The sequence below is a fragment of the Theropithecus gelada genome, chromosome 3, assembly GCF_003255815.1.
Source record: "Theropithecus gelada isolate Dixy chromosome 3, Tgel_1.0, whole genome shotgun sequence".
Taxonomy (NCBI): domain Eukaryota; kingdom Metazoa; phylum Chordata; class Mammalia; order Primates; family Cercopithecidae; genus Theropithecus; species Theropithecus gelada.
Genome location: NC_037670.1, coordinates 12,370,632 through 12,395,222, shown reverse-complemented (window position 1 = coordinate 12,395,222; position 24,591 = coordinate 12,370,632). Strand labels below are relative to the sequence as shown.

The following is a 24,591-nucleotide window of genomic DNA, read 5'->3' as shown; positions in this document are numbered from 1 at the left end:
CTTCCAAGTCTGCTGTCTTATCTGATTCTCCCAGTAGCCCATTACAAGCCCAGTTGTTGTTACTACCTGCATTTTTTTTCTTTTTTTTTGAGACGGAGTCTGGCTCTGTCACCTAGGCTGGAGTGCAGTGATGCCATCTCAGCTCACTGCAACCTCCGCCTCCCGGGTTCAAGTGATTCTCTTGCCTCAGCTTCTCGAGTAGCGGGGTTTACAGGCGCCTGCCACCATGCCTGGCTAATTATTTGTTTATTTTTTTGAGATGGAGTCTTGCTCTATCACCCAGGCTGGAGTACAGTGGTGCAATCTCGGCTCACTGGAAGCTCCGCCTCCCGAGTTCACACCATTCTCCTGCCTCAGCCTCCCGGGTAGCTGGGACTATAGGCACCCACCACCATGCCCAGCTAATTTTTTGTATTTTTAGTAGAGACAGGATTTCACTGTGTTAGCTAGGATGGTCTTGATCTCCTGACCTCGTGATCCACCCACCTCAGCCTCCCAAAGTGCTGGGATTACAGGTGTGAGCCACCGCGCCCAGCCAATTTTTGTATTTTTGGTAGAGATGGAGTTTCACCACGTTGGTCAGGCTGGTCTCAAACTCCTGACCTCAAGTGATCTGCCCGCTTCGGCCTCCCAAAGTGTTGGGATTACAGGCGTGAGCCACCGCGCCCGGCCACTGTCTGCATTTTTACATGTGAGGATGCCAGAGGAGAGTGACTCCCCCAGATTGCATGGTTCTTAAATGGTGGAACCTGGGTCTTTTTGGCTCAGGTCCAGTTTTTTTTGACAACTCTTGTAATCTGTCACTACCCACCTCTCAGTGCTGGGAGCAAGCATGCCTTAGGGAGGAGGCAAGATTTCCTATATGTATCTATTTTGAGACAGGGTCTCACTCTGTTCCCCAGGCTAGAGTGCAGTGGTGAAATTCAAGGCAGCCCTGAACTCCTAGGCTCAAACAGTCCTCCTAGCTTAGCCTCCCCAGTAGCTAGGACCACAGGGGCATCCTATCAAGCCCAGTTATTATTTTTTTGTGCGTAGATGGGATCTTGCTATGTTGCCCAGGCTAGTCCTGAACTCTTGGGCTCAAGTCCTCCCTCCTCAACCTTCCCAAGTGCTGGGATCACAGGTGTGAGCCACTGTGCCTGGCCCTAAATATTCTGTAAAGGGGTCTTGCTATGTTGCCCACGCAGGTCTTCAACTCCTGGGCTCAAGTGATCCTCCCACCTCGGCCTCCCAAAGCGCTGGGACTGCAGGCGTGAGTCACCTCAGCTGGCCTTCCTATTAGGTCTCACACTCAATTCTGAGAGGGGCCTTGGTGTTACTCCCGGGCGTGGCAGTCCACCGAATGTGGGCGGTCCATACTCTGTTTCGGGCCTTAACTTACAGCCTATATCATCCAAGTACTGAGTGGGGTTAAAACTGAGATCTACCAATTTTCCTTAAAGATGGGGCGTTTTTGTCGAGGAAGATCAGGAATGGCGGACTTTGCATTTAGTGCGCACTGTGGCACCCACTTTTGGCTGGATATTTGGAGCAGAAAATGGTGGGAGACGATGCTTTAAAATGGTTGCTTCCATCTTCCATCCCCTAAACGCGCTTCCCAAGTCCACTTCCTGCCCGAGGAGAGGACGAAACCCCCCCGGTGAGGTCAGGAGGCCCGTAGGGGGAACACGGCTGGATGAGAACTGGCTCAGACCCCCCTACACATCCGGGGTCGCGCGATCCTCGACTTCGGCCCTCGGAAGCTCTCCCTTCGCGCCCAGAGAGCGCCTTCGTCCCCCGAGGCCGCGCTTGGCCCAGCCGAGTTCCCGTAGTTCCTAAAACTCTAGCCATTCTCGTCTCGAAAAACCGCGCGAGACTTGCGAGAACCCCCGCCCCTTTCCCGTCACGCCCTGCTTTCCCCGCCCATCGCGCTCGGTTCGTTAGTTCCAGTTCGGGCCGCGAGGGGGGAGCTTTGTGCCTCGGAGGCGTGGGTGACGCAGGCGCAACGCGGGCCGCGCTCGCTACCGCCCATCCTTGGTTGTCCCACTTTTGTTCCCCTCTCTTTGGCCCTGTAACCAAGAGCTCCGTCTTCGTCTTGCCCTCCTCGTCGTCCTCGTCGCGCGCCCGCGGCCCAGGTCGCCCTGAAATCCAGCCCGTCCGAGCGCGAGTCCAACGGCCTCGGCCGCTCCCAGGTGGGGGAGGGGAGGAGCCTGGGGGGCCCCGCTGGGGCGGGAGAGGAACCGGGGGCCACGGGGGCGTGCTGGGAGACCCTCGGGGCGAGTGGAAGCGTTGGAGCCGCGTCCTGAGGCCCAGGATGGTGGGGGCCGCGGAGGGCTGGCCTTGGCGGGAGGGAAGCGGGCGAGGTGCCCGCGAGGGACGATCTCTTCCTCCGCTTGTCCTTTTGCACCACCCTGACCGCCCCTCCCCGATCCCTAGGCCCCCTCAGACCGCGCCATGGGTGACAGTGATGACGAGTACGATCGAAGGCGCAGAGACAAGTTCAGAAGAGAGCGCAGCGACTACGACCGTTCCCGCGAGAGAGATGAAAGACGTCGAGGGGACGATTGGAATGACAGGTGAGCCGTTTTTAACTTCTTCTTGTTCCCATTTAATGCTGTTTCACGCCACCCGCGTCGCTTTTCTTTTTCCCCCTTGTAATTTTTGTGAGGGCGAACCCTATGAAATGGCTCATTGGATCGTTTGCTGTTGTTCAGCCTATTTGTTGTTGGCCAAGTAACTAGCTGTGTGGCTTGGTTTTTGAAATTCTCTGCAGATCAGAGCAATAGAGCTAAGAGTTTGAGAATGAAGAAGCACTGTTTATACATGCACGAAAAACGTGCTTTTTTGCTTTCTTTTTGTTTTGTTATGGAGATGGGGTCTCGTTCTGCCCTGGCTGGAGTGCATTGGTGCAGTCATAGCAGCTTCCACCTCCTGGGCTCAACCGATCCTCCTGCCTCAGCCTCCTGAGAATTTGGGAGTACAGGGGGAGGCCATCACGCCTGGCTAACTTTTAAAAATTATTATTATTATTTCGAGACAGAGTCTCGCTCTGTCGGCTAGCCTGGAGTGCCGTGGCGCAGTCTTGGTTCACTGCAGCCTCCGCCTCTGGGGTTCAAGTAATTCTCCTGCCTCAGCCTCCCTAGTAGCTGGGATTGCAGGCACCCGCCACTACACCTGGCTAATTTTTGTATTTTTAGTAGAGATAGGGTTTCACCATGTTGGCCAGGCTGGTTTGGAACTCCTGACTTCAGGTGATTCACCCAGCTTAGCCTCCCAAAGTGCTGGGATTACAGGCATGAGCCACAGTTCCTGGTCTAAAATTATTTTTTGTAGAGACAGAGTCTTGCTCTGTTGCCCAGGTTGTAAATTTTATTTTAGGAAGATTGCTTCAGAAAAATAATAATATAGAGTTGATCTGACTGGAGAGGTTGTCAGACTATTTCCCTGACAATATATGTTTAGGTTTTTTGTCACTGTTTTGCCTAAAATCTCGGAGTTTATTGGGTGGTGCTGATTGGATTGATTGATTATAAGATGTGGTTATTGACCTTAGGGTGTTACAGTGTGGGCTTGGCCTGGGGGTTCAGAATGGCCATGGATGTATTCTGTAAATGAGTATACATAGCGGAAGTTATAAAGAGGATAAGCATTAAGGGAACAGATCTCTAAAGGAGGGGAGCGGTGCTGGAGGTGGTGTGTCAGGGACCCACTGGAAAGTGACACTTAGCTAGACTTAGAAAGATAAGTGGGAATTCCCCAGACACGAGTGACACGAACAGCTTGGAGTTGTGGACATAATGCATGCTTTTAGCATATTCTAGTTTGGTTAGAGTCCTGTTTCTCAGAATGTCCGCAGACCATAGGGAGTCTCCGAGGCCAAAATTATTTTTTGTGGTAATGTTTACATATTATTGCCATTTCCACTGATGGTGCCATAGCAGTGGTGGGTAAAACTGCTGATGCTTTAGCAAACATCAAGGCAGTGACAGCAAAGAGTTTAAAAAAAAAAAAAAGAAAAAGCCAGCTGGGCGCGGTGGCTTATACCTGTAATCCCAGTACTTTGGGAGGCCAAGACAGGCAGATCATGAGGTCAAGAGATCGAGACCATCCTGGCCAACATTGTGAAACCCCATCTCTACTAAAAATAGAAAAAGTTAGCCAGGTGCCGTGGTATGCGCATGTAGTCCCAGCTACTCGGGAGGCTGAGGCAGGAGAATCACTTGAACCTGGGAGGCAGAGGTTGCAGTGAGCCGAGATCGTACCACTGCACTCCAGCCTGGCGACAGAGCAAGACTACGTCTCAAAAAGAAAAAAAAAATGCCAGTTCTATCAATGGTTCTTGATGAAAGAGTAAAACATTTAATTTGATTAAATTGGACTCTTGACTGTACGTCTTTGTTTTTGACATAAAATCTCTCTCTGTTGCCCAGGCTGGAGTGCAGTGGTGCAATCTCAGCTCACTGCAGCCTCCACCTCCCGGGTTCAGGCGCTTCTCCTGCCTCAGCCTCTCGAGTAGCTGGGACTCCTGACCTCAAGTGCTTCGGCCTCTCAAAGTGCTAGGATTACAGGCCTGCATTAGTTTTCTTGAGCAAGAGTATGCATGTGATTGAGTGAGCTGAACTAACAGCTTTTTTCCATGGGACATTATTTTTACTTGAATGAATGACAAACAGTGATTGTTCATACTTGGGTATTTGGCAGACATCTTGAAAATGAACTGAGAACCTGTTACTTCAGTGTAAGCTGTCAGTATTTGTTGCCAGTGATGAAGTAGCACTTTCCAGTGAAAATTAAAATTTTGGGCCGACGCAGTGGCTCATGCCTGTAATACCAACACTTTGGGAGGAGAAGGTGGGTGGATTGCTTGAGCCCAGGAATTTGAGAACAACCTGGGCAATGTGGTGAAATCTGTCGGTACAAAAAAATACAAAAATTAGCTGGGGGTGGTGGCACATGCCTGTAGTCCCAGCTACTCAGGAGGCTGAGGCGGGAGGATGGCTTGAGCCTGGGAGGTCGAGGTGGGAGTGAGCCTTGATTGCACCACTGCACTCCAGCTTGGGCAACAGAGAAATACCTTGTCTTAAAAAAAAAAAAGGAAATTAAAATTTTGGAAAACTTCTATCTACTAATGTGAGCTTGACAGCTTCCCATTAAGTAAAGACTTTTTTGGTGAGATAGGCAGTGATGCTGATGCATACATTTTGATATTGTGTGAGACATATCAAAGTCCATTCAAAGGGCAAGATAGAAGAGCGCATTTTAATGTAGCAGAGAAAGAAATATTCACTGACACTATTTCAGATTGAAGGTTCTAACTAGCCTGTGAGAAACTACTTCCGTCTTGGACAAGGTAGCATAAAGAAAAGATAAAAAAGAACCTATTTCTTGTTGAATTTTGCGTAGTATCCAAAATGAATGTCTACAGTTAATCTGAAAAGGCTTTTTCAACTCCTTATTAGTGTGAGGCCTGATTATCTGTTTTTTTTTTTTTTTTTTAAACGGGGTGTTACTCTGTTGCCCAGGTTGGAGTGCAGTGGCACAATCATGGCCATGGGTCACTGCAGCCTTGACTTCCCCAGGCTCAGGTGATCCTCCCATCTCAGCCTCCTGATTAGTTGGGACTACAAATGTATGCCACCACACCCAGCTAATTTTTTTTCTTTCTTTCTTTTTTTTTTTTTTGAGATGGAGTCTCACTCTGTTGCCCAGGCTGGAGTATAGTGGCATGATCTGGGCTCACTGCAACCTCTGCCTCCTGGGTTCAAGCGATTCTCCCGCCTCAGCCTCCCAAGTAGTTGGGATTACAGGTGTCTGCCACCACCCCTGGCTAATTTTTGTGTATTTAGCAGAGACAGTGTTTTTCCATGTTGGCCAGACTGGTCTCAAACTTCTGACCTCAAGTGATCTGCCCGCCTTGGCCTCCCAGAGTGCTGGGATTACAGGCGTGAGCCACCACTTCTAGCCAGCCAGCTAATTTCTGTATTTTTACTAGAAAGGTGGTTTCACCATGTTGCCCCAGCCTGGTCTTGAACTCCTGGGCTCAGGCAATCCACCTGCTTTGGCCTTCCAAAGTGCTAGCATTCATTACAGATGTGAGCCATCATGCCCGGCCTGCCTCATTTTTCAAATAGAACAGAATATCTCAACAGATTTCAGTGTAGAAGCTATCCTCTACAAAGCCAGAACTTGGAGAGATTGGTGACAATGTAAAAACAACGCCACTTTTTTTCACCAGAATTTTTCTGGAAAAATAATCACTTTTCATAGAAACATGTGATCTATTTCATCTTACTGTGTAATTTAAAAATGAAGGTTTTGGAATGTTTTGTTTTAATTTTGAATATAGTAAGTATTGATAGATGTAACCCACATAAGCAGAAACTCTTTGATGTCCTCAGTCATTTTTAAGAGTATGAAGGGGCTGAGGCAGGAGAATTGCTTGAGCCCAGGAGGCGGAGGCTGTAGTGAGCCGAGAGTGAGATTGCGCTACTGCACTCCAGCCTGAGCAACAGAGTGAGACTGTCTCCAAAAAAAAAAAAAAAAAAAGAAGAAGAAGAAGAAGATGAGGATGGGGGAGGCTGGGTGACTGGTTGGGAGGTTGGTGACTGGTGGGGAGGCTGGTCGAGAGGCTGGAGTGACAGCCAGGAGCCCAAGTTAAAACAACAGTGTTGCTTACTGGCATTGAAGTAAGGGTGTGATGTGATGAGACTTGTGTTTGAGGAAGGTCCGCCTGCCAGTGGGGAGACAGAAGCGAGAGACCAGAAGCAGGTGGGCAGCCAGGGCTGCAGGAGCCACACTGGACAAGGACAAGGACTAGGACAGGTTGTGTGGGGATGGCAGAGTGTGGGACAGCTTTGATAGGCTTTGAGGCAGAGGATTAGCAGGAGCAGTAATTAGCGGTGAGGGTAGTGAATGACAGCTGGGGAGAGATGCTGTTCCGTTACAGCAGAGTGGGGAGTAAGGGGAGGAAAAGACATTTGGGCCCATAATGGTGGGATGAATAGGATTGATTGTGTTTTTTTTTGTTTTTTGGGACGGAGTCTTGCCCTGTTGCTCAGGCTGGAGTGCAGTGGTGTGATCTCGGCTCACTGCAAGCTCCGCCTCCCAGGTTCACGCCATTCTCCTGCCTCAGCCTCCTGAATAGATGGGACTAAGGGTGCCTGCCACCACAACCGGCTAATTTTTTTTGTATTTTTAGTAGAGACGGGGTTTCACCGTGTTAGCCAGGATGGTCTCAATCTCCTGACCTCGTGATCCACCTGTCTCAGCCTCCCAAAATGCTGGGATTACAGGCGTGAGCCACCGTCCCCAGCCAAATAGGCTTGATTCTGACAGGTTGAATTTGAGGGGGTGATGGACTTCTAGTGGGGGATGATTTTAAGAAAGTTCTTTTTATTTTTAGAGACAGGGTCTCCCTCTGTCACCCGGGCTGAATGCACTGGTGCAATCGAAGCCTGCCGCAGCCCCGACCTGCTGCCCGTGAGCGGGCCTGTAGCAGGGGTGATTCATGTGGGTCTGGAGCTCAGGCGGAAGGCCAGGCTGAGAGAGCAGTTGGAGAACCATCAGTTCTTGGGTATTGGCTGAACTCACGGAGTTAGACAAGAATCTTTGTTTTGGCCGGGCGCGGTGGCTCACGCCTGTAATCCCAGCACTTTGGGAGGCCGAGGCGGGCGGATCACGAGGTCAGGAGATCGAGACCATCCTGGCTAACATGGTGAAACCCCGTCTCTACTAAAAATGCAAAAAATTAGCCGGGCGAGGCGGCGGGCGCCTGTAGTCCCAGCTACTCGGGAGGCTGAGGCAGGAGAATGGCGTGAACCCGGGAGGCGGAGCTTGCAGTGAGCCGAGATCGCGCCACTGCACTCCAGCCTGGGCGACTAAGCGAGACTCTGTCTCACAAAAAAAAAAAAAAAAGAATCTTTGTTTTGTTTTGTTTTGAGACAGGGTCTCTATTGCCAAGGCTGGAGTGCAGTGGCTTGCCCCGACTAGAGAAAAATCTTTTTCTGTTAGGAGTGAAGTTTTATCATTGTAGGCTTTTTAGTCTGGTATCAGGGTGTAAGAAGGGCCTGTTTAAAGAGCGTGGCTGTGGCATATCCAGCTGCATCTTTAATTATTGTTACCTTTTTAAAAAATAAAATTTTTTTTTTTTTTTTTTTTTAGACTTGCTCTGTCGCCCAGGCTGGAGTGCAGTGGCCGGATCTCAGCTCACTGCAAGCTCCGCCTCCCGGGTTTAGCCATTCTCCTGCCTCAGCCTCCCAAGTAGCTGGGACTACAGGTGCCCACCACCTTACCCGGCTAGTTTTTTGTATTTTTTAGTAGAGACGGGGTTTCACCGTGTTAGCCAGGATGGTCTCGATCTCCTGACCTCGTGATCCGCCCGTCTCGGCCTCCCAGAGTGCTGGGATTACAGGCTTGCGCCACCGCGCCCGGCCTAAAAAATGTTTTATAGGGATGGGGTCTCACTATTGCCCAGGTTGGTCTTGAACTGGCCTCAAGTGATCTGCCTCGGCCTCTCAAAGTGCTTGGATTACAGGCATGAGCCACCATGCCCGACCTTTAATCTTTGTTACTTGTTCGTACCTCCAGAGAGTGGGACCGTGGCCGTGAGCGCCGTAGTCGGGGTGAATATCGGGACTATGACCGGAATCGGCGAGAGCGCTTCTCGCCACCTCGCCATGAACTCAGCCCGCCACAGAAGCGCATGAGGCGAGACTGGTGAGATGGAGCGGTTTCCCTCTTCTCCCCTTCGCCTCAGTTCCACTTGGGCCTCCCCTTTCTCCCCTCACCTGTGCCTAAATCTTTGTCATTTCCTTTTCTCAACTTCCCATCACCCATTGTTTCTTTGTCCCTTGAAACCCTTGTCTGGGAGACCATGCTGTGTGTACCCCTGTCTGTCTGTCCTCCTTCATGCTCTGGGGAGGTGACTCCCTTCTCTGCCTTACTTTTGTGTCCCCCACCCTCAGGGATGAGCACAGCTCTGACCCATACCACAGTGGCTATGAGATGCCCTATGCTGGGGGGGGTGGGGGCCCAACTTATGGCCCCCCTCAGCCCTGGGGCCACCCCGACGTCCACATCATGCAGCACCATGTCCTGCCTATCCAGGCCAGGTAAGGGCCGGGCTTTTCGGGAGAAGGGGGTTGGTAGGCCTGGGGGATGGATGGGGTTGCTGAAGGCCATGGCTGAAGCCAGGGAGTGGGTCAGGCCCACAGAGACATGTCCCTGGGATGGGGGTAGTAGCTGTTGGGGTTTGGGGTGATGTCCATGGTGGGCAAAGAAGGGGGGCACCTGGCTACTTTGGCCCCTGTAACCTCCAACCCTTCCCCAACAACCAAGCCTTTCTGACTGGGGTCCCCTCCAGGCTGGGCAGCATCGCAGAGATCGACCTGGGTGTGCCGCCGCCTGTGATGAAGACCTTCAAGGAGTTTCTCCTCTCCCTGGATGACTCGGTGGATGAGACGGAGGCCGTCAAGCGCTATAATGACTATAAGCTGGATTTCCGGAGGCAGCAGATGCAGGATTTCTTCCTGGCGCACAAAGATGAGGAGTGGTGAGTGCCCCTGCTTCCCTGGATCTCTGCCCTGGCATGTCCCCCTGGCCCCGCCGGTGGAGCCGCGGCCCTGTCCTCTTCCCAGTTTCCCCTGTCCGTAACTTTCTGGGGGTGGGGGTCGGGAAGTATGACAGCATTGGCTGATGGGGTCTCCCCCTCACTTCAGCGACTGCCACGGCCCCCGCCCTGCCCTATCTCCTGTCCTGCTGTCCTCAGAGAGTGGGACACCTCCAGGCAGCAGGCCAGAGCCACCTGGCCCCTTGGGGCAGCAAACAGGCCGCTTCCCATTTGCTGGTGTTGGGTCATTGTCATCCCTGATCACCAGGACCCTGTGTGACTGTGGCATCCTCCTAAAGCGACGAGTGAATCCAGACAGGAAAAGCAAAGATCTCAGGGTCATTTGACAGAAAAAGAATTTTAATTTTTTTTTCCTTTTGTGGATGTTTTAATTTTAATCAACCATCTTTTCCCCCCTTCCTGCTCCTCCTCCTCCTCATCCTCTTTCTGCTCCTCCTCCTTGAAAAGAGCCAGAACTGGGAACTACACCCGCTCATCGACGGAGCTCGGAGCAAACCCACCTCCACCCCCACCATACCCAGCCCATACATGAGCCCCTGGGCTGAGCTGCGCGGCCCGGCCAGGCAGACAGGCAGGGCACTGCTGTGCACAATGCAGCAGTTTAGCTGAATGTGATTGCTCAGGCAGCTAGCCAGTCAGGCCCCACTGCGGAGTCCCGCGGGGCAGGGCATCTCGGCCGGGCGCCCAGCCAGGAGCCAGCCGGTGGCCCACCAGCCAGCATGGGCCCTGGGCGCCGCTAGTTAAATCTTGAGCTCTGTTTGACCAAGCGGCCAAGGTAAAGATCCTGGAGGTGATGCCTGCGGCTTTCCTTTCCTCCTCCGCCCCACTCGTGGTTCTGTTCTGTCTTCGCTGTCCCCTCTCAAATTGCTCTGTGTCTTTGTCCTAATCTCTCACGCACTTTCATTCTTCTCTGTCCCTGTTCTTGCTCCCTGCCTAACACTGCCTTCTGCCCTGTTGGTTTTTTCAGTTTCTCTCTCTTTAGTTTTTCCCTTTGTTTTGGTTTCTGGGACTTTCTCACACTTTCCCCTTTCCTCCCTTTCCCCTTTTCCTCATACTCCTCATTTCTTCTGTTTTCCCCCTGAGGTCCTATTTGAAATGTTTTATTTTTCTTTTCCTCCCTAACCTTCCAGCCCTCTCCTCTCTCTCCCCTGTGGGCAGGACCTGAGGCTCTAAAGGGCACTCCAGTCTCTCCCTTCGGTCTTTCCTGTCCCTTCACCGTCTTGCTTATCTTCCCACGGGTGGAGAAAGGTGCCCTGCCTCTGGGCTTTTGCTATCTGGCCCCCTCTGTCTTCCACCTTGGGGTGGAGGGAGTTGGCGGGAGCAGTTTTTGAATGACTGCAGTTTGGGGTTGGTGAGGAGAGGGAGGTTCTTCAGGGCCTGCTATTTCCTGAGCCTTCCTCTCTGAAGCTTTGGGAAATGACACCTTTTGACTAGTTAGTGTTTCCCAGAGACATAAAGTGGTAAATCTGCCTCTCCAACCCTGGCGTCCCCCTGTAGTCATTGGTCTTCCCAAATCCAGAGCTCTTAGTTCCTGGTTTTCCCCCAGATCTTCTCAGAGCACAACTTCTGGTTCCTTTTTGGGGTGTTGGGTGGTTCTAGTGCAACCCTATCCCCTAATCTCTCTGTTTTGATGACCTTTTGTGGGTGTGAGAGGATGGGGGCTATGCCCTGTCTTTCCTGGGCCCCTTCCCACATCCTGGCTTTGGCTTCCAGTAATTGTTTTGTCTTTCCCTCCCCCGCTTCGTTCCCAGGTTTCGGTCTAAGTACCACCCAGATGAGGTGGGGAAGCGTCGTCAGGAGGCCCGGGGGGGCCTGCAAAACCGTCTGAGGGTCTTCCTGTCCCTCATGGAGACTGGCTGGTTTGATAATCTTCTCCTGGACATAGACAAAGCTGATGCCATCGTCAAGATGCTGGATGCAGGTGTGTGGATTTGGAGGGGTGGCAGGCATTTGGGGTGGGTGTATTTGGGGACCAGGCAGACACGGGTTGACAGGAGCCAGGGCCCTGGGGTTGTGAACTCTGTTCCCTTTGTTGGTAGCTGTGATTAAGATGGAAGGAGGCACGGAGAATGATCTCCGCATCCTGGAGCAGGAGGAGGAGGAGGAACAGGCAGGAAAGCCTGGGGAGCCTGGCAAGAAAGAGGAAGGACGGGCTGGAGCAGGCCTTGGGGACGGGGAGCGTAAAACAAACGACAAGGACGAGAAGAAGGAAGACGGCAAGCAGGTCCGAGCGCCGGGCCTCTAGTGCTGCCTCGGGGTCCAAAGGAGCTACAAGTGCGGGGCTGTGTTCTGGGAGGGGTGGGGAAAATGAACCTGTGGCCTCAGCTGTCGGGGTGGTGGCCCTCTGATAAAGGTGGAAGGGGAGGTTTGACATCCCCAGTGGTTGTCTCTTCCCATAGTCCGAGAATGACAGTTCTAATGATGACAAAACGAAGAAGTCGGAGGGTGACGGGGACAAGGAAGAGAAGAAAGAAGACTCTGAGAAAGAAGCCAAAAAGGTGAGGTGTCTATGACCTGGGGTCAGAGTGTCGTTGCTGGGGTCCTGGCACACTGACTTGTCCCTTCCGCTGTGGCTTGCTCAGAGTAGCAAGAAGCGGAACCGGAAGCACAGCGGGGATGACAGCTTTGATGAGGGCAGTGTGTCGGAGTCCGAGTCGGAGTCAGAGAGCGGCCAGGCTGAGGAGGAGAAGGAGGAGGCCGGTAGGGTTTCTTTTCTGCTTCTAAAGTGCATTCTAATGCGGGTGGGGAGGTGAGCGGTTGGTGACATTGATGTGGGAGGGAGGGTGGCTTTTAGGGGAAAGCTTCTCTATCCTCCCCATCAAAATCAGTAATAAAAATGCACCAACTCTTTCCTACCCCTTCCTGCCCAGAAGAAGCGCTCAAGGAGAAGGAGAAGCCCAAGGAAGAAGAATGGGAGAAGCCCAAGGATGCCGCCGGGCTGGAGTGCAAGCCGCGGCCGCTGCATAAGACCTGCTCCCTCTTCATGCGCAACATTGCGCCCAACATCTCCCGGGCTGAGATCATCTCCGTGAGTGGGGACCCATGGAGTCGGGGCAGGGCCGATGGAGAAGTGGAGGGCAGAGGGAAGGCAGTGGGGCCCTGCCTGTGACAGATGCCCCCATTTCACCTGTTAGGGAGGCCCCTTCCCCAGGGCCCATGGCCTCTGAGGACTAGTCCTGATCACGCCATTGGCTTTCAGGTGCTGGTGTTTGAAGCCCTTTAGTGGTTTTTCCCTGCCCAAGGATGGGAAGAGTGACAAAGCAGTTAGTCCTAGGGTTCTGAGGACAGTGGGGGATTGGAGGAAGAAGCGAGTGAATCCTTGAGTCACTACATGGGGCTGGTTTTCTGCTTCTTGCAGCTTTGTAAAAGGTACCCAGGCTTTATGCGGGTGGCGCTCTCAGAGCCCCAGCCAGAGAGGAGGTGAGTAACTCGTTGTGTTGGAGGGAAAAGTGCAGGGGAATGTTAATGGCCAACACCAACTCCCTTGCTTGACTGTGCTAACATTTTCTTTCTTGTGTAGGTTTTTCCGTCGTGGCTGGGTGACCTTCGACCGCAGTGTTAACATTAAAGAGATCTGTTGGAACCTGCAGAACATCCGTGTGAGTGCTGCGGGTGGGACTGTGGGGAAGAGGAAGGGAGGCTCTCTATGCCCCACGGGACCTCTGCATGACTTTGTTCGTCTGATAGGCCAGTTGTTCTGCATCCTCTTTGACTGTTTCGTCTGCCTACATTGTCTCTGGGCAAGGCTCTAGGGCTGTTACCATGGACAGGATCTATGTGGTCCCCGTCCCCAGGGAGCTTGCAGTCTGATCAATCGCTGGTGTTCAAGAGGGGAGGGTCTTAGAGCTGCTGCTTCTCCGGCAAGTGGGGTAAGTGGGATAAGCTTCCAATGATGTCTGCCCTCCAGCTCCGGGAGTGCGAGCTGAGCCCTGGTGTGAACAGGGACCTGACCCGGCGCGTTCGCAATATCAATGGCATCACCCAGCACAAGCAGATTGTGCGCAACGACATCAAGCTGGCGGCCAAGCTGATCCACACGCTGGACGACAGGACCCAGCTTTGGGCCTCGGAACCAGGGACGCCTCCCCTGCCAACGGTCAGTGACTCCCCAAAGGACTTTGTCAGAAGCAGCTGATGGTGCCTGTGCTGTGGGCACCTCTGACCTCACCTATCTGTAGCCTTAACCCCCTTGCACCCACTTGCCTGCTCACTCATTTGTCCCTCCCTGTGTGGGTAGCACCTTCTCCAGCTTCCAGCAGAACGGGGGGGATGCTAGTGATCACTTGTGGCTGGGGTGGAACAAAAGCTAAAATGAAGACAAATCTCAAGGGGGCAAAAGGCGCCAGTTATGTCCGGTGAACTCTTGTTCTCTCGCTGCTCTTTCACTTGTAGAAGGTCTCAGGTTACCTCCCCTGAAGGTCTTTCTCTGCCTTACTTGCCTGTCTTCCTCCCACCAGAGCCTGCCCTCACAAAACCCGATCTTGAAGAATATCACCGACTATCTGATCGAGGAAGTGAGCGCTGAGGAGGAGGAGCTGCTGGGGAGCAGCGGGGGCGCCCCTCCTGAGGAGCCTCCTAAGGAAGGGAACCCGGCAGAGATCAACGTGGAGCGGGATGAGAAGTTGATCAAGGTGCCAGTGGCAGCACGGGGCACGTGGGGGCTCAGGTGGTGAGGGCAGGAGCTGAGCACTCGCACTCACTTCCCTTAGGTCTTGGACAAGCTCCTCCTTTACCTGCGCATCGTGCATTCCTTGGATTATTACAACACCTGTGAGTACCCCAATGAGGACGAGATGCCCAATCGCTGTGGCATCATCCACGTTCGGGGGCCCATGCCACCCAACCGCATCAGTCACGGGGAAGGTGAGCTCCAGGTTCCCCTTTGTCGCCGGCTGCCCCTGGCCTCGGTCCTCCAGCCCCTTGCCATCATCCTTCCTTCTGGCTTCCTTCCCAACCTTCTTCCTCTGTTCCCAAACCACAGTGCTGGAGTGGCAAAAGACGTTTGAGGAGAAGCTCACGCCATTGCTGAGTGTGCGGGAGTCGCTCTCAGAGGAAGAGGCCCAGAAGATGGGGCGCAAAGACCCGGAGCAGGAAGTGGAGAAGTTTGTCACCTCCAACACGCAGGAACTGGGCAAGGATAAGTGGCTGTGTCCTCTCAGTGGCAAGAAATTCAAGGTCTGGGATGTTGGAGAATGGCCGTGCTACAGTGGTGGGAGGTGGGGTTGAGACAGGAAGCCCCCTAAAGGCCTGGGCAGGGGTGGGGGAACTGCTCACTGGACTGGCAGGTGGGAGCTGGAAATCCTTCCAGGTCGGGCCTGGGAGCGAGGCAACCATTACCTGGCTGTCCTGACCCCGCTCCTCTCTCCACCCAGGGTCCTGAGTTTGTGCGCAAACATATCTTCAACAAGCACGCAGAGAAAATTGAGGAGGTGAAAAAGGAGGTGGCGTTTTTTAACAACTTCCTCACTGATGCCAAGCGCCCAGCTCTGCCTGAGATCAAGCCAGCCCAACCACCTGGCCCTGCCCAGAGTAAGATACGATCCATGAAGGTCGCATGTCCCCTCTCCCTTGATTACCCAGGGACTCCCATTTCTCTTTAACATGTCACCCCGAAAAGTTTCTGCCCCATCCTCAGGCCATAGCCCTAGAAGTCAATTGTACCCATCCCCCTCCCGCCCCCGCAGTAATTCATGTCCCTGTCCGTGTTGTACTCCCCCCAGGTTTGACCCCGGGACTCCCCTACCCACACCAGACTCCCCAGGGCCTGATGCCCTATGGTCAGCCCCGGCCCCCGATCTTGGGCTACGGAGGTAAGTACAGGAGGGAGATGAAGGGGCTTGGTGAGTGTGTGGCGTTGGGAGAAGGAAACAGAGGATGGAGTTGAGGACATAGTTTTGCAACTCAACACTAATCTCTGTCATAGCTGGTGCTGTCCGCCCTGCAGTCCCCACAGGAGGCCCTCCATACCCCCACGCCCCATATGGTGCTGGTCGAGGGAACTACGATGCCTTCCGAGGCCAGGGAGGTTATCCTGGGAAACCTCGAAACAGGTAAGGAGAAGGGCAGATGTGAAACCTCGCAACAGGTAAGGAGGGCAGACACCCAAGCTTTGTTGCTGCCTGCAAACTCCCTTTTGGGAGCCCCCAGCTCTCATCCTTTACCTCTCATTTCACAGGATGGTTCGTGGAGACCCAAGGGCCATTGTGGAATATCGGGACCTGGATGCCCCAGACGATGTTGATTTCTTTTGAGCCATCCACCGTTCCTCACTCCTGTATCCATACTCATGACTACCTTGTCCCATCCAGCTCTGAGAATTTTTTGTACGATCAGCCTTACTGCCAATAAAAGCACTTCCACAGGGCTCCTGACTCTCGTGTGTTACATACCTCCCTCATCCTTCCACAGTAACTCCTGAGGTGTTGCTCAGCCGTGCCACTTTTATTATTGATGTCAAAAGCGCCAGGCTCTGCAGGGACACCAGTGGGAGGTACAAAGGTGCATGTCTGGGACCCGAGAATCTCAGTTCTGTAACTTTGCCCTCAGTCCAAGGTGTGCTGCTGCTGTTGGGAGCTAAGGCTGGTCAAGCACAGGTTGTAGAAGGAGTTGGGGTCAAAGGCTGCACTCACCTCTTGCCAGCCCACCCACCCAGCAGCTTGTAGTTCACTGGGGCTTTTTGGAGCGCCCCAGTAGTGAGGGTCCAATACCAGGACATAGTCTTCCGTGCCTGACCCGATGCAGATTCCCAGCAAGGCCTTAGACCTGGCATCCGCGTCCCCTCCAACCATGACTGGGCCCCCGCCCCCTGCGAAGTGGGAGTAAAGCTTCTCCAGCTCCCCATGCAGCCCCGCTCCCCGGGGTACGTGGCAGAGGCGCCCCTGGGGCCCTCCGAAGTGAGCGAGGCAGAGGCTGGCCTCCACGCAGCCGATCCAGTCCCGGGAGCCCCGGAAGCCGGGGGGCTTGTCACCCATGTCCTCCAGGGCCGCCTGCACGGCGGCCAGTCCGGGTACGCCTGCGGGCTGGCCCTCCGGCCACGAGCACAGCGTCTGCAGAGTGCGGTAGCCGCAGCCCCAACCGCGATCGTCTAGGCCGTCGCAGCCGTAGTGGTAGTAGAGGTAGTGGCCCGAGAGCAGCGCCAGGCGGGCAGGGCCGCGGCTCGGCGGAGGCAGGCCCACGTGGACGTCCCTCAGCAGCTCCAGGGCGGTGGGGGGGAGCGGAGGTCCCAGGCCAGGCACAGCGTCCTCCTAGCGGCGCAGAGCGACCTCAGGCCCCAACACTTCCTTTCGGCTCCGGGTCTTTGGTCGGCTGCCGCAGGACTGGCGCGCAGGCTGGGGACGCGCTCCCCCGGCCTCGTTGATCACTGCAGGCAGCAAGCGGCAACCACCTAGCGGCATCGACCCAGGGGCTCCCACAATGCTCCGCCGCGCCCCGCCGCCCCGCCGCCCCGCCGCCCCGCCGCCCCTCCGCCCCTCCGCCCCTCCGCCCCTCCGCCCCTCCGCCCCTCCGCCCCTCCGCCCCTCCGCCCCTCCGCCCCTTCGGCGTGCCAGCCTGCCGACCCGCGGGCCTCATTGCGCAGGCGCGAGCTCCGCCCGGCGGGGCAGGGCGGGGGATTGGCGTTCGCTGGAATGAGCAGGCGCCTTGGGGCTGCCTCGGAGCTCGCCTGTTTCTTGACCTGCAGCCCCGCTCCTGCATAGACTCGGCCCTCGTGATTCCGGCGTTCTGCCCCTACCCCTAGCTCCCTAGTTGCGCACACTCCCGTGGCTGTAACAGTTTATTGGCAGCCCAGAGGGGCGAAGGCACCGCGGGGGAGGGAGCTCAGTCCGAGACATGCAGAGGACCGGGAGCCCCGGGGGACGTCTGGGGTGGGGTGGGGATGGGCAGGGTCTGGGGCTCCTCTGTGTTATAGCCCAGCCCTGAAATAAATAGTATATACAGCTAGGAGGCCGGGCGGAGCGGGGGACTTGGGGGTCCCGCCGGGGTCACAGGTCTGAGCAGCGATCCTGCTTGCTGTAGTGGTCGAACTGGTTCTTCCAGTGCACCATGTAGGAGCTCCAGCGGTGGAACTCGGCCTTCCACTGGCGCTCCGCCTCGTCAAGCGTGTCTGCGGCCAGGGCGCCCGGCGAGGCGGTGGGGAGGACGGTACGAAGAAGGTCGGGGATCGGACATTTGGGCGGGTGGGTGGGGGCATGAGTGCAGGGAGGACGCACAGAGAAATGCAGGCGACCACGTGGGACGGTGGCAAGAGGATCAGGAGAATGTGCGAAAGACGAGAGGGAGGATGAGGGCAGAGGCGGGGCCAGAGAAGGACAGCAGGAAGGAGAGAGGAGGAGAAAAGAATGACCGGAAGACAGGGGAACAGAGGGGACAGGAGGGGGAGGTTGGGGGAAAAAGAAGAGACAGAAATGGTTGACCGTTATAGCCCCAATGGGGGGTGCTACCCAGCCCAGGGCCTCCCTCTCCCCCCCAGTGTCAGGCTCAGGTTCCAAAAGATAATTTTATAAAAGAATACTGGCTTTTCCATTTCCATTCAAACAACAAAAGCGTGGGGGTCCCTGAGAAGGGTGGGAGGCACGGTCCCCTCCTCCTGCCCTGGCCAGTGTGAGTCTCTTGGTTTGAGGAGGGAGGGGGCACTGGGTCTGAGATCCCTGAGTGGGGCCCTTCCCCACTGTCCGACCACTCATTAGAGGAGGGGCCCCTGTGGCCGTAGGGGAAGAGGCCGTGGTGACAGCCGCATGAGGTGGGAGAGGAGGAGGAGGAGAAGCTGGTGGAGGAGGAGGAGGGGCAGGGGGAGGCCGGGCCTCGGAGCAGCCTCCCCATGGGTGAAGCCTGGGCAGGTGCTGGGAGCCTCCGAGGCTAGGGGGAGAAGAGAGGGGTTACACCTGGCCAGCTCCCACTCCCCTCCTCCCAGCCGCTGCCCGCTGGCCCCTGCGTACCGGTGGCGCTGAGCAATTTGGGGAGGAAACGGTTCCAGAAGGCGCAGGCCTGGGCGCGCAGCCCCCGCCGCACCTCCAGCGGCCGCAGGTCCAGACTCACGTACTGCTGAGCCCCCGCCGTGTACGGGGGCCATTGCGGGCCCTTGGGGTCTCGGGGCTCATTGGGGTCCCTGCGGAAGGAAGGGAAGGCTCAGTCCAGACGGGCAGTGGGAGGAGGCGGCCCCCAACCCCACGGGACCCGGACTCTTCAGTTCTGCGGAGAGCCCCAGAGATCCCGTCCCCTCCCTCCCACCACCAAGTCACTTCTTTCCCTTCTCCAGTGCGCCTGGTCATGGGGTCTTCCCTTCCGCCTATGCTCCCTGTCTCCTCTCCGTTTCCCTCAGCTTTTCTGTTCCATCTTTGTTTCTCCCACTAAAAAAATGGCTAGGATGTCTTAAGCTCTTCCTAAATAACCAGGACGGGTCCTATGTCTACAAACATCACATTTTTTTTTTTAACAACCATCCGATGCTAGATTTCATTGTCCTCTTCTTGATCCAGGTAAACAGGTGTGTGTGTGAGAGAATGTGTCACTGCTAGTGAATCATCACTGGTTTGGTTTAATCCAGCTCCAACTGCTTTGTCTTGGTCTGCCGTCTTTTTTTTTTTTTTTTTTTCCTAGAGATAGGGTCGCTCAGGCTGGAGTGCAGTGGCACCATCATAGCTCACTGCAGCCTCAACCTTCCAGGCTCAAGCAATCCTCCTGCCTCAGCTTCCCAAGTAGCTGGGACTACAGGCACGAGCCACCATACCTGGCTAAGTTTTGTATTTTTTTTTTTTCTTTTTAAGAGTCGGGGTCTTGTTATGTTGTCCAGTCTGGTCTCAAACTCCTGGCCTCAAGGGATCCTCCCACCTTGGCCTCCCAAAGGGCTGAGATTACAGGGGTGAGCCACTGTGCCCACCCCCTCCGTGTCTATCTCGTCTCTTCCTCACTTTTCTTTGCCTCTGTCTGTCTCTGCAAGACCCCCTCTGCCTACTCTGTCTCTTTTCTTTTGCTCTCCCCTTTTATCTCCTTTGTGAGCATGTCCCTCTCTGGCTGTCCTATCCTGCCCCTGTCCCACCTGTCCTTTCTGTCTCTGTGTGTCTGCCTCTTTGTGTGTGTCTCCCCACCCCCGTCTCCTGTCCTCCCCAGCCTCCTCTCCCTCTGCACTGCTGACCCTGTGCGGGCGAAGTTGGCCCAGTATCGCATGAGTCGCTGGGCGAAGATTTTCTCCTCCGCAGTGTAGTTTCGAGAGGGGTCCAGGGGGATCCCAAAGATGAACTCGATCTCGTAGCCATGGGGCACCCCCATCCACAGGGGCCAGGAGAGCGTGGAGGCACGGTGTTCGAAGACGTAGGCGTAGACCCGGGCACCCTGGGCAGCCAGTCGCCCAGCCAGCTGGGCCACGGGGCACACGACATTGTGGTCGCCCACCACATCGCTCAGGGCCTCCCTCAGGCGTGCCGGGTCCTCGGGATGCAGCCAGTCTGTGTAATGCAGGACCACAGCCTCGGCTGCCAGGTCACTTACCTGGGGGACCCCGACCCGCACCCCGGCCAGGAACTCGGCCCGGCTGATGAGAGACTCGTTGTCTTTGCTGAAGCCTGGGGCCCCGTAAACCAGAAAATATGAGCCCTCATCCTTCACCACACCCACCAGCACCTGGGGGTGAGGGAGAGCGGGGTGGGATGGAGGGACAGGCACAGACAGACAAGTAGACAGAAACAGATGGACAGACAAAGAGCCAGAGAGATGAACAGTTACAGACCTGGAACCATGGACAGAGAGAGGATGAGATCGGGGGAGGGACTCAGAGAAACAGAAAATAGACCCAGGAGGCTTTCCTGTCTGCCCTGCCGACCACCCTGGGATCTGAGCCCTCAGGGAGGACTTCTGGGACTTCTGGGAATGGGTCTAGAGAAGTCCTCATGCTTGGGTCCCTGTGGGGAAGGGAGGGACTGTTGGGACCCAGAGGAGCCAGCTTCACCCCCACTAGTTACCTGCAGGCCATGGAAGTCTCCCGCGTTGATAAGGGCCTCTGGGGTGTCACTGAGGAAGTCTCCATCTACCACAGGTACGAAGGAGAACCGGAAGACGCTTTCTTGAGGCAGCACATGCCATTCGTTGTTCACCAAGACCTGCGCTGGTCGTGTCCGAAGGCAGGCTACTAGCTCTGTGTCATTCCCACCAGTGCCGCCTGGGGGACAGCCCACAAGGTGGGCCAGCTGTGTGGCCCTGCGGCGGGCCTCTCCCATGCCCACCGTGGCCCAGGGTCCATTGGGGGCACCGCTTTGCAGCACGGCCCTGTGGAACAGACCCCGGCTGGGCGGGGACAGCAGATGCATGCCCACTGAGGCAGCACCCGCACTCTCCCCAAACAGCGTCACTGATGTCGGGTCCCCCCCGAAGGCTGCCACGTTCTCCTGCACCCACTGCAGGGCCAGCCTCTGATCCAGGAGACCCACATTCCCCGGGGCCTCTCGGCTCCCGGGCAGGGCCAGGAAGCCAAAGGCTCCCACCCGGTAGTTCATGGACACCAGCACAGTCCTCTCGGCCTGTACCAAGAAGCGGCCATCATAGACGTCTAAGGAGGAGGCCCCACTGTAGAAGCCACCCCCATAGATCCAGACGAGAACAGGGGTGGGGGATGTAGGCCGGGGGTATGGTGTCCACACGTTGAGGTAGAGGCAGTCCTCGCTCAGCTCACGGTTGGGGTTCCACATCTCGGTGCCCTCAAAACCTGGGTATAAGGTGTCCACATACTGGTAGCAGACACTCTGGAAGGTTGTAGCATCTACCACCCCTGACCAAGGCTGCTTGGGCTCCGGTGGCAGAAAGCGACGAGGTCCCGTGGGTGGCTCCGCAAAGGGGATGCCCAGGAAAGCAGAGACGGGGCCCCCGGGGGTCTTCAGACGAATGCCCCGCAGCCGGCCCCCACGCACAGTCACCAGCAGCTCTGCATCCTCCCGGCCCTCAGCCCCCACTCCTCCTCCCAGGAGCCAGAGAAGGAGGAGAAGGAGTGGGGAAGCCAGGGAAGGCGTGTGCAGGGGACACTGCGGGGGCCTCATGGCTGCAGGGCAGGCGGTGTCTGCTGGGAGAAAGAAAGGGAAAGGGTGAAAGGTCGGTCGAGAAGCCAGGAGGGAGGAGATTAGGACATGGTCGGCCCAAGGGTTATCGCTCAGCTGCAGAGGAGGTGGGGCAGGTTGGCAAAGATGAGGGGAGACAGGGAGGGAGGGAAGGAGACAGGCAGAGACAAGGACACAGGCCATTGGGCAGGAGGGGACGGAGATCAGGCAGACACCCACATCCAGACAAATGAACAGAGAGGAGCACCCTCTCTACCCCCCAGGGGTCCACCGCCCTCACCTCTTCCCCGAACTGGGCCGAGCCCAGCTCGTGCAGTGCGGGCACCAGAGGCCTCAGTCCACGCACAGGCCACCCGACAGGGGCGCGGCCTCACGGACGGGCGGCGCCGCTGGGGGAGCTTGCTGCGGCCTGAAGGCGCAGCCCCGCTCTCCTGCGTTGGCCAGGCCCGGGGCCCTGGGGGACGGTGGGCTGGGCATTCAGGGTGTGGAAGCCTTAGGTCCCGGGGTCCCCCAAATCCTGCCTAGTCCACTCCCCCCCAACCCTGCCCCATCTCATCCAATGTCTGGCACTGAGCACTGATGCCCGCGGGTTCCCATCAGCTGCGCACGCTCCCAGCCCAGCCCCAGCAAACAGGCTAGCCAGCCCGTGTCCCCCAGGACTCGAGAGCCCCCATCCGTCTGAAGCTGCCGTGCACGCCGCCGCCGGCGGAGGGCAGTAGAGACCGAGAAAAGGTCGGCGCTCCCCGCCCCGAGCCGGGAACCGGGAGCCGGGAACTTGGGGTGGGGGACTGGGGGCTCAAGGGCCTTGCAGAGCCGCCTGAAGGGCGAGCCGGGACGCTTGTGTTCCCGGGGCTCCGGAGATCCCCGGCTGCAGGGGCGGGGGCGCTATTTTGGGGGCAGCAGCTGTTACGGTTCCGGCATCTCCAGCCAAAGGATCAAAATTCCCCGGGTGGGAACTCCCCCCTCTCCCGCCGGTCACCCCTCGCCCAGCCCCCACTGTCCTGAGCTGGGGGTGGTGATGCTGCTGGAGATTAACTAGGAAACCCAAGTGGCGCTAATTATAACTCGGGGCTTCCGCTGAGCCTCCCCTTCCCAAAAAATAGAGATGGAGTCTCCGCAGGAGGGGGCGTCCTGGGCCTGGGAGGGGGCCTCTGCGGGGCGCTGCGCAGGGGCACTGGGCTTGCGGCCCTGTGGATGGGGGTGCCCAGCCCGGCGCCGGGAACCTGCGCAGCTCGGGTACCGCCCCAATCAGGGGGTGTCTTCCAGTGGCTCCGGACTAGGGAGCGATCGGGGAAAGGGCGCTCGGGGGTCCCCGCAGGAATCGGAGCGCAGAGGCGGCGGGCTTGGGCTCCTGCGTGGGCGTCGGTGAGTGTGAAGCGGCCGGGGAAGAGTTCCGGACGAGTGCGGGGCAGCGGAGGGCGGCGCTGGGCAGGCCCGGCGACGCGGGGGCCGTCCCGTTAGGGGGGCCTGGACCCCTCGGGGAGCGCACGGTGTCCCGGACGCGGGCCGGAAGAAGTGTCCCGGGCGGGGAGGGAGACTCACCTGAGGCGGCCGAGCCGGGCCGGGCCGGGCCGCGCCGGGAGCTGGAGGTGGCCGATGTTCCCCGGCGCAGGCTGAGCCGACTCTGACAGCCGTCGCCTCCGGCCCCCCGCACACACCCCCTGCGGGCTGCACAGCGCCCCCGCCCGCCCCCGCCCACTGTCTCCGCCCCCGCCCCTCCCCGCTTCCCCGGGCGGCCACCTCCCCTCTCTCTCCCTCCCTCGGAGCCGAGACCCGGAGACCCCGGGGCCCAGACGCACTCCAGTGCCAGACGCCGACCGACGACAGACGCGCAGTGACAGACGCGACCCAAAGACCTGCAGCGGCGGAGCAGACACCCACGTGACAGACAGACGGACAGAAGCCCGTGGAGACAGACACGCGCAGACGGACGACCTCATGCAGCGACAGGCACAGACAAACGCAGGGACCGACTTTCGCAGACGGACGGACACACTTGGACACCCTGACGATCTCGCTCGAGGCTGGGGAAGTTAGCGCAAGGCCAAGGGGCCATGCATCCACGGCCACGACAGAGACAGGGGTGGCATGGTTGGAGAGGCATGTGGGAGTGTGGCCGAGGACCGTCCCGTTAGGGGTCCAGGTGGCACTGGTGCAGAAATGGTGACGTGGGACACTCCTGGGGATGAAGGGACACCTGTGGGAATGGAGGTGTAAACATGGGATCGCGAGTGGAAATGAGGTGGGGGGGGCATGGAGACAGGAGACTCCCGGGGGGAGGAAAGGGTGACTCGGGGACACCTGAGAAGGCAGGCCAGCGTGGTAGCACGCGCAAGGCTGCGGGTCGAGGCCGCACTCCGCGGTGGCAGTGGAAACTTCTGGAATCCCCGCGGGTGGGTCTGCGCTGGTTCCCTGACGGGTGACCTCGGACTTTCGTCACCAGGGTCCGGTCGGGGCATGACATCACCAGGCCTAGCATTCATTGGCCGCACTGCTGGCAGGTGGGAGCGGCCTGGCCCGGGCGCCCCTAGCCTGCTCCAAGGGGCCTGACCCGCGCAGATTGCCCCCCGCCCCGCCCTCCAGGAGGTCACCCGTGTGGACAGGGCTGCTGCAGCACGGTCCCCACGCCCGAGGTGCAGGCGGCAATACCGCGCGGCGCCCGCTTTCCGGAGGCTGCGGGCTCGGGAACCCCCAGGTCCCCGCGTGGGAGAGCGGCCGGCGCAGGCCAGCGTCGGGGCGTGCGTGCGCGCGCGCGGCAGTGCGGGGCGCGGCGTGGGATGGGCGCGTGCGCGCACGCTCGCTCTGGCTGCCTCGCGCCCCGCAGCGCTCCGGGAACGCGTGCGCCGCCACTTGGGACCGCGAGCGCTGCGTCTCGGGGCCTCGCAGGGGTTGAATCCGGAGTCTTGCCCGTCCCTGGGCCGCGCGGTTCCCGGCTTTCCAAGCTGG

The 24,591-nt window shown here is 57.2% G+C and overlaps 3 protein-coding genes across 12 annotated transcripts; 1 reads left to right on the top strand and 2 right to left on the bottom strand.

The window, feature by feature from the left end:
- The first annotated feature begins 1,813 nt into the window (after positions 1–1,813).
- SRRT (serrate, RNA effector molecule) lies at positions 1,814–15,971 on the top strand. 3 transcript variants are annotated; one of them, XM_025378020.1, is made up of 20 exons: positions 1,814–2,171; positions 2,416–2,555; positions 8,566–8,694; positions 8,943–9,089; positions 9,341–9,529; positions 11,359–11,528; positions 11,647–11,831; positions 12,007–12,105; positions 12,190–12,307; positions 12,481–12,635; positions 12,966–13,027; positions 13,128–13,206; positions 13,515–13,703; positions 14,065–14,238; positions 14,317–14,470; positions 14,589–14,782; positions 14,980–15,136; positions 15,328–15,417; positions 15,531–15,657; positions 15,783–15,971. In XM_025378020.1, the coding sequence occupies exons 2-20, from the start codon at positions 2,434–2,436 to the stop codon at positions 15,856–15,858; spliced, it is 2,616 nt and encodes an 871-aa protein (XP_025233805.1). In that variant the 5' UTR covers positions 1,814–2,171; positions 2,416–2,433; the 3' UTR covers positions 15,859–15,971. The 3 variants fall into 3 exon arrangements, with proteins under 3 accessions (XP_025233805.1, XP_025233804.1, XP_025233803.1); XM_025378019.1 differs by having other exon boundaries at positions 12,478–12,635; XM_025378018.1 differs by lacking the exon at positions 1,814–2,171 and adding an exon at positions 2,190–2,296 and having other exon boundaries at positions 12,478–12,635.
- A 58-nt stretch (positions 15,972–16,029) lies between these two features.
- On the bottom strand, positions 16,030–17,058 carry UFSP1 (UFM1 specific peptidase 1 (inactive)). Its single transcript, XM_025378024.1, has one exon. The coding sequence runs from the start codon at positions 16,576–16,578 to the stop codon at positions 16,150–16,152; it is 429 nt and encodes a 142-aa protein (XP_025233809.1). The 5' UTR covers positions 16,579–17,058; the 3' UTR covers positions 16,030–16,149.
- Positions 17,059–17,365: 307 nt separating this feature from the next.
- Positions 17,366–23,514, bottom strand: ACHE (acetylcholinesterase (Cartwright blood group)). 8 transcript variants are annotated; one of them, XM_025379185.1, is made up of 5 exons: positions 23,445–23,514; positions 20,560–21,647; positions 19,737–20,221; positions 18,541–18,710; positions 17,366–17,708 (listed from the first exon to the last, which is right to left on the bottom strand). In XM_025379185.1, exons 2-5 carry the CDS (start codon positions 21,625–21,627, stop codon positions 17,587–17,589), a joined length of 1,845 nt encoding a protein of 614 aa, XP_025234970.1. In that variant the 5' UTR covers positions 21,628–21,647; positions 23,445–23,514; the 3' UTR covers positions 17,366–17,586. The 8 variants fall into 8 exon arrangements, with proteins under 8 accessions (XP_025234970.1, XP_025234969.1, XP_025234972.1 ...); XM_025379184.1 differs by lacking the exon at positions 23,445–23,514 and adding an exon at positions 23,188–23,351; XM_025379187.1 differs by lacking the exon at positions 23,445–23,514 and adding an exon at positions 23,188–23,351 and having other exon boundaries at positions 19,737–19,957.
- Positions 23,515–24,591: the final 1,077 nt, after the last annotated feature.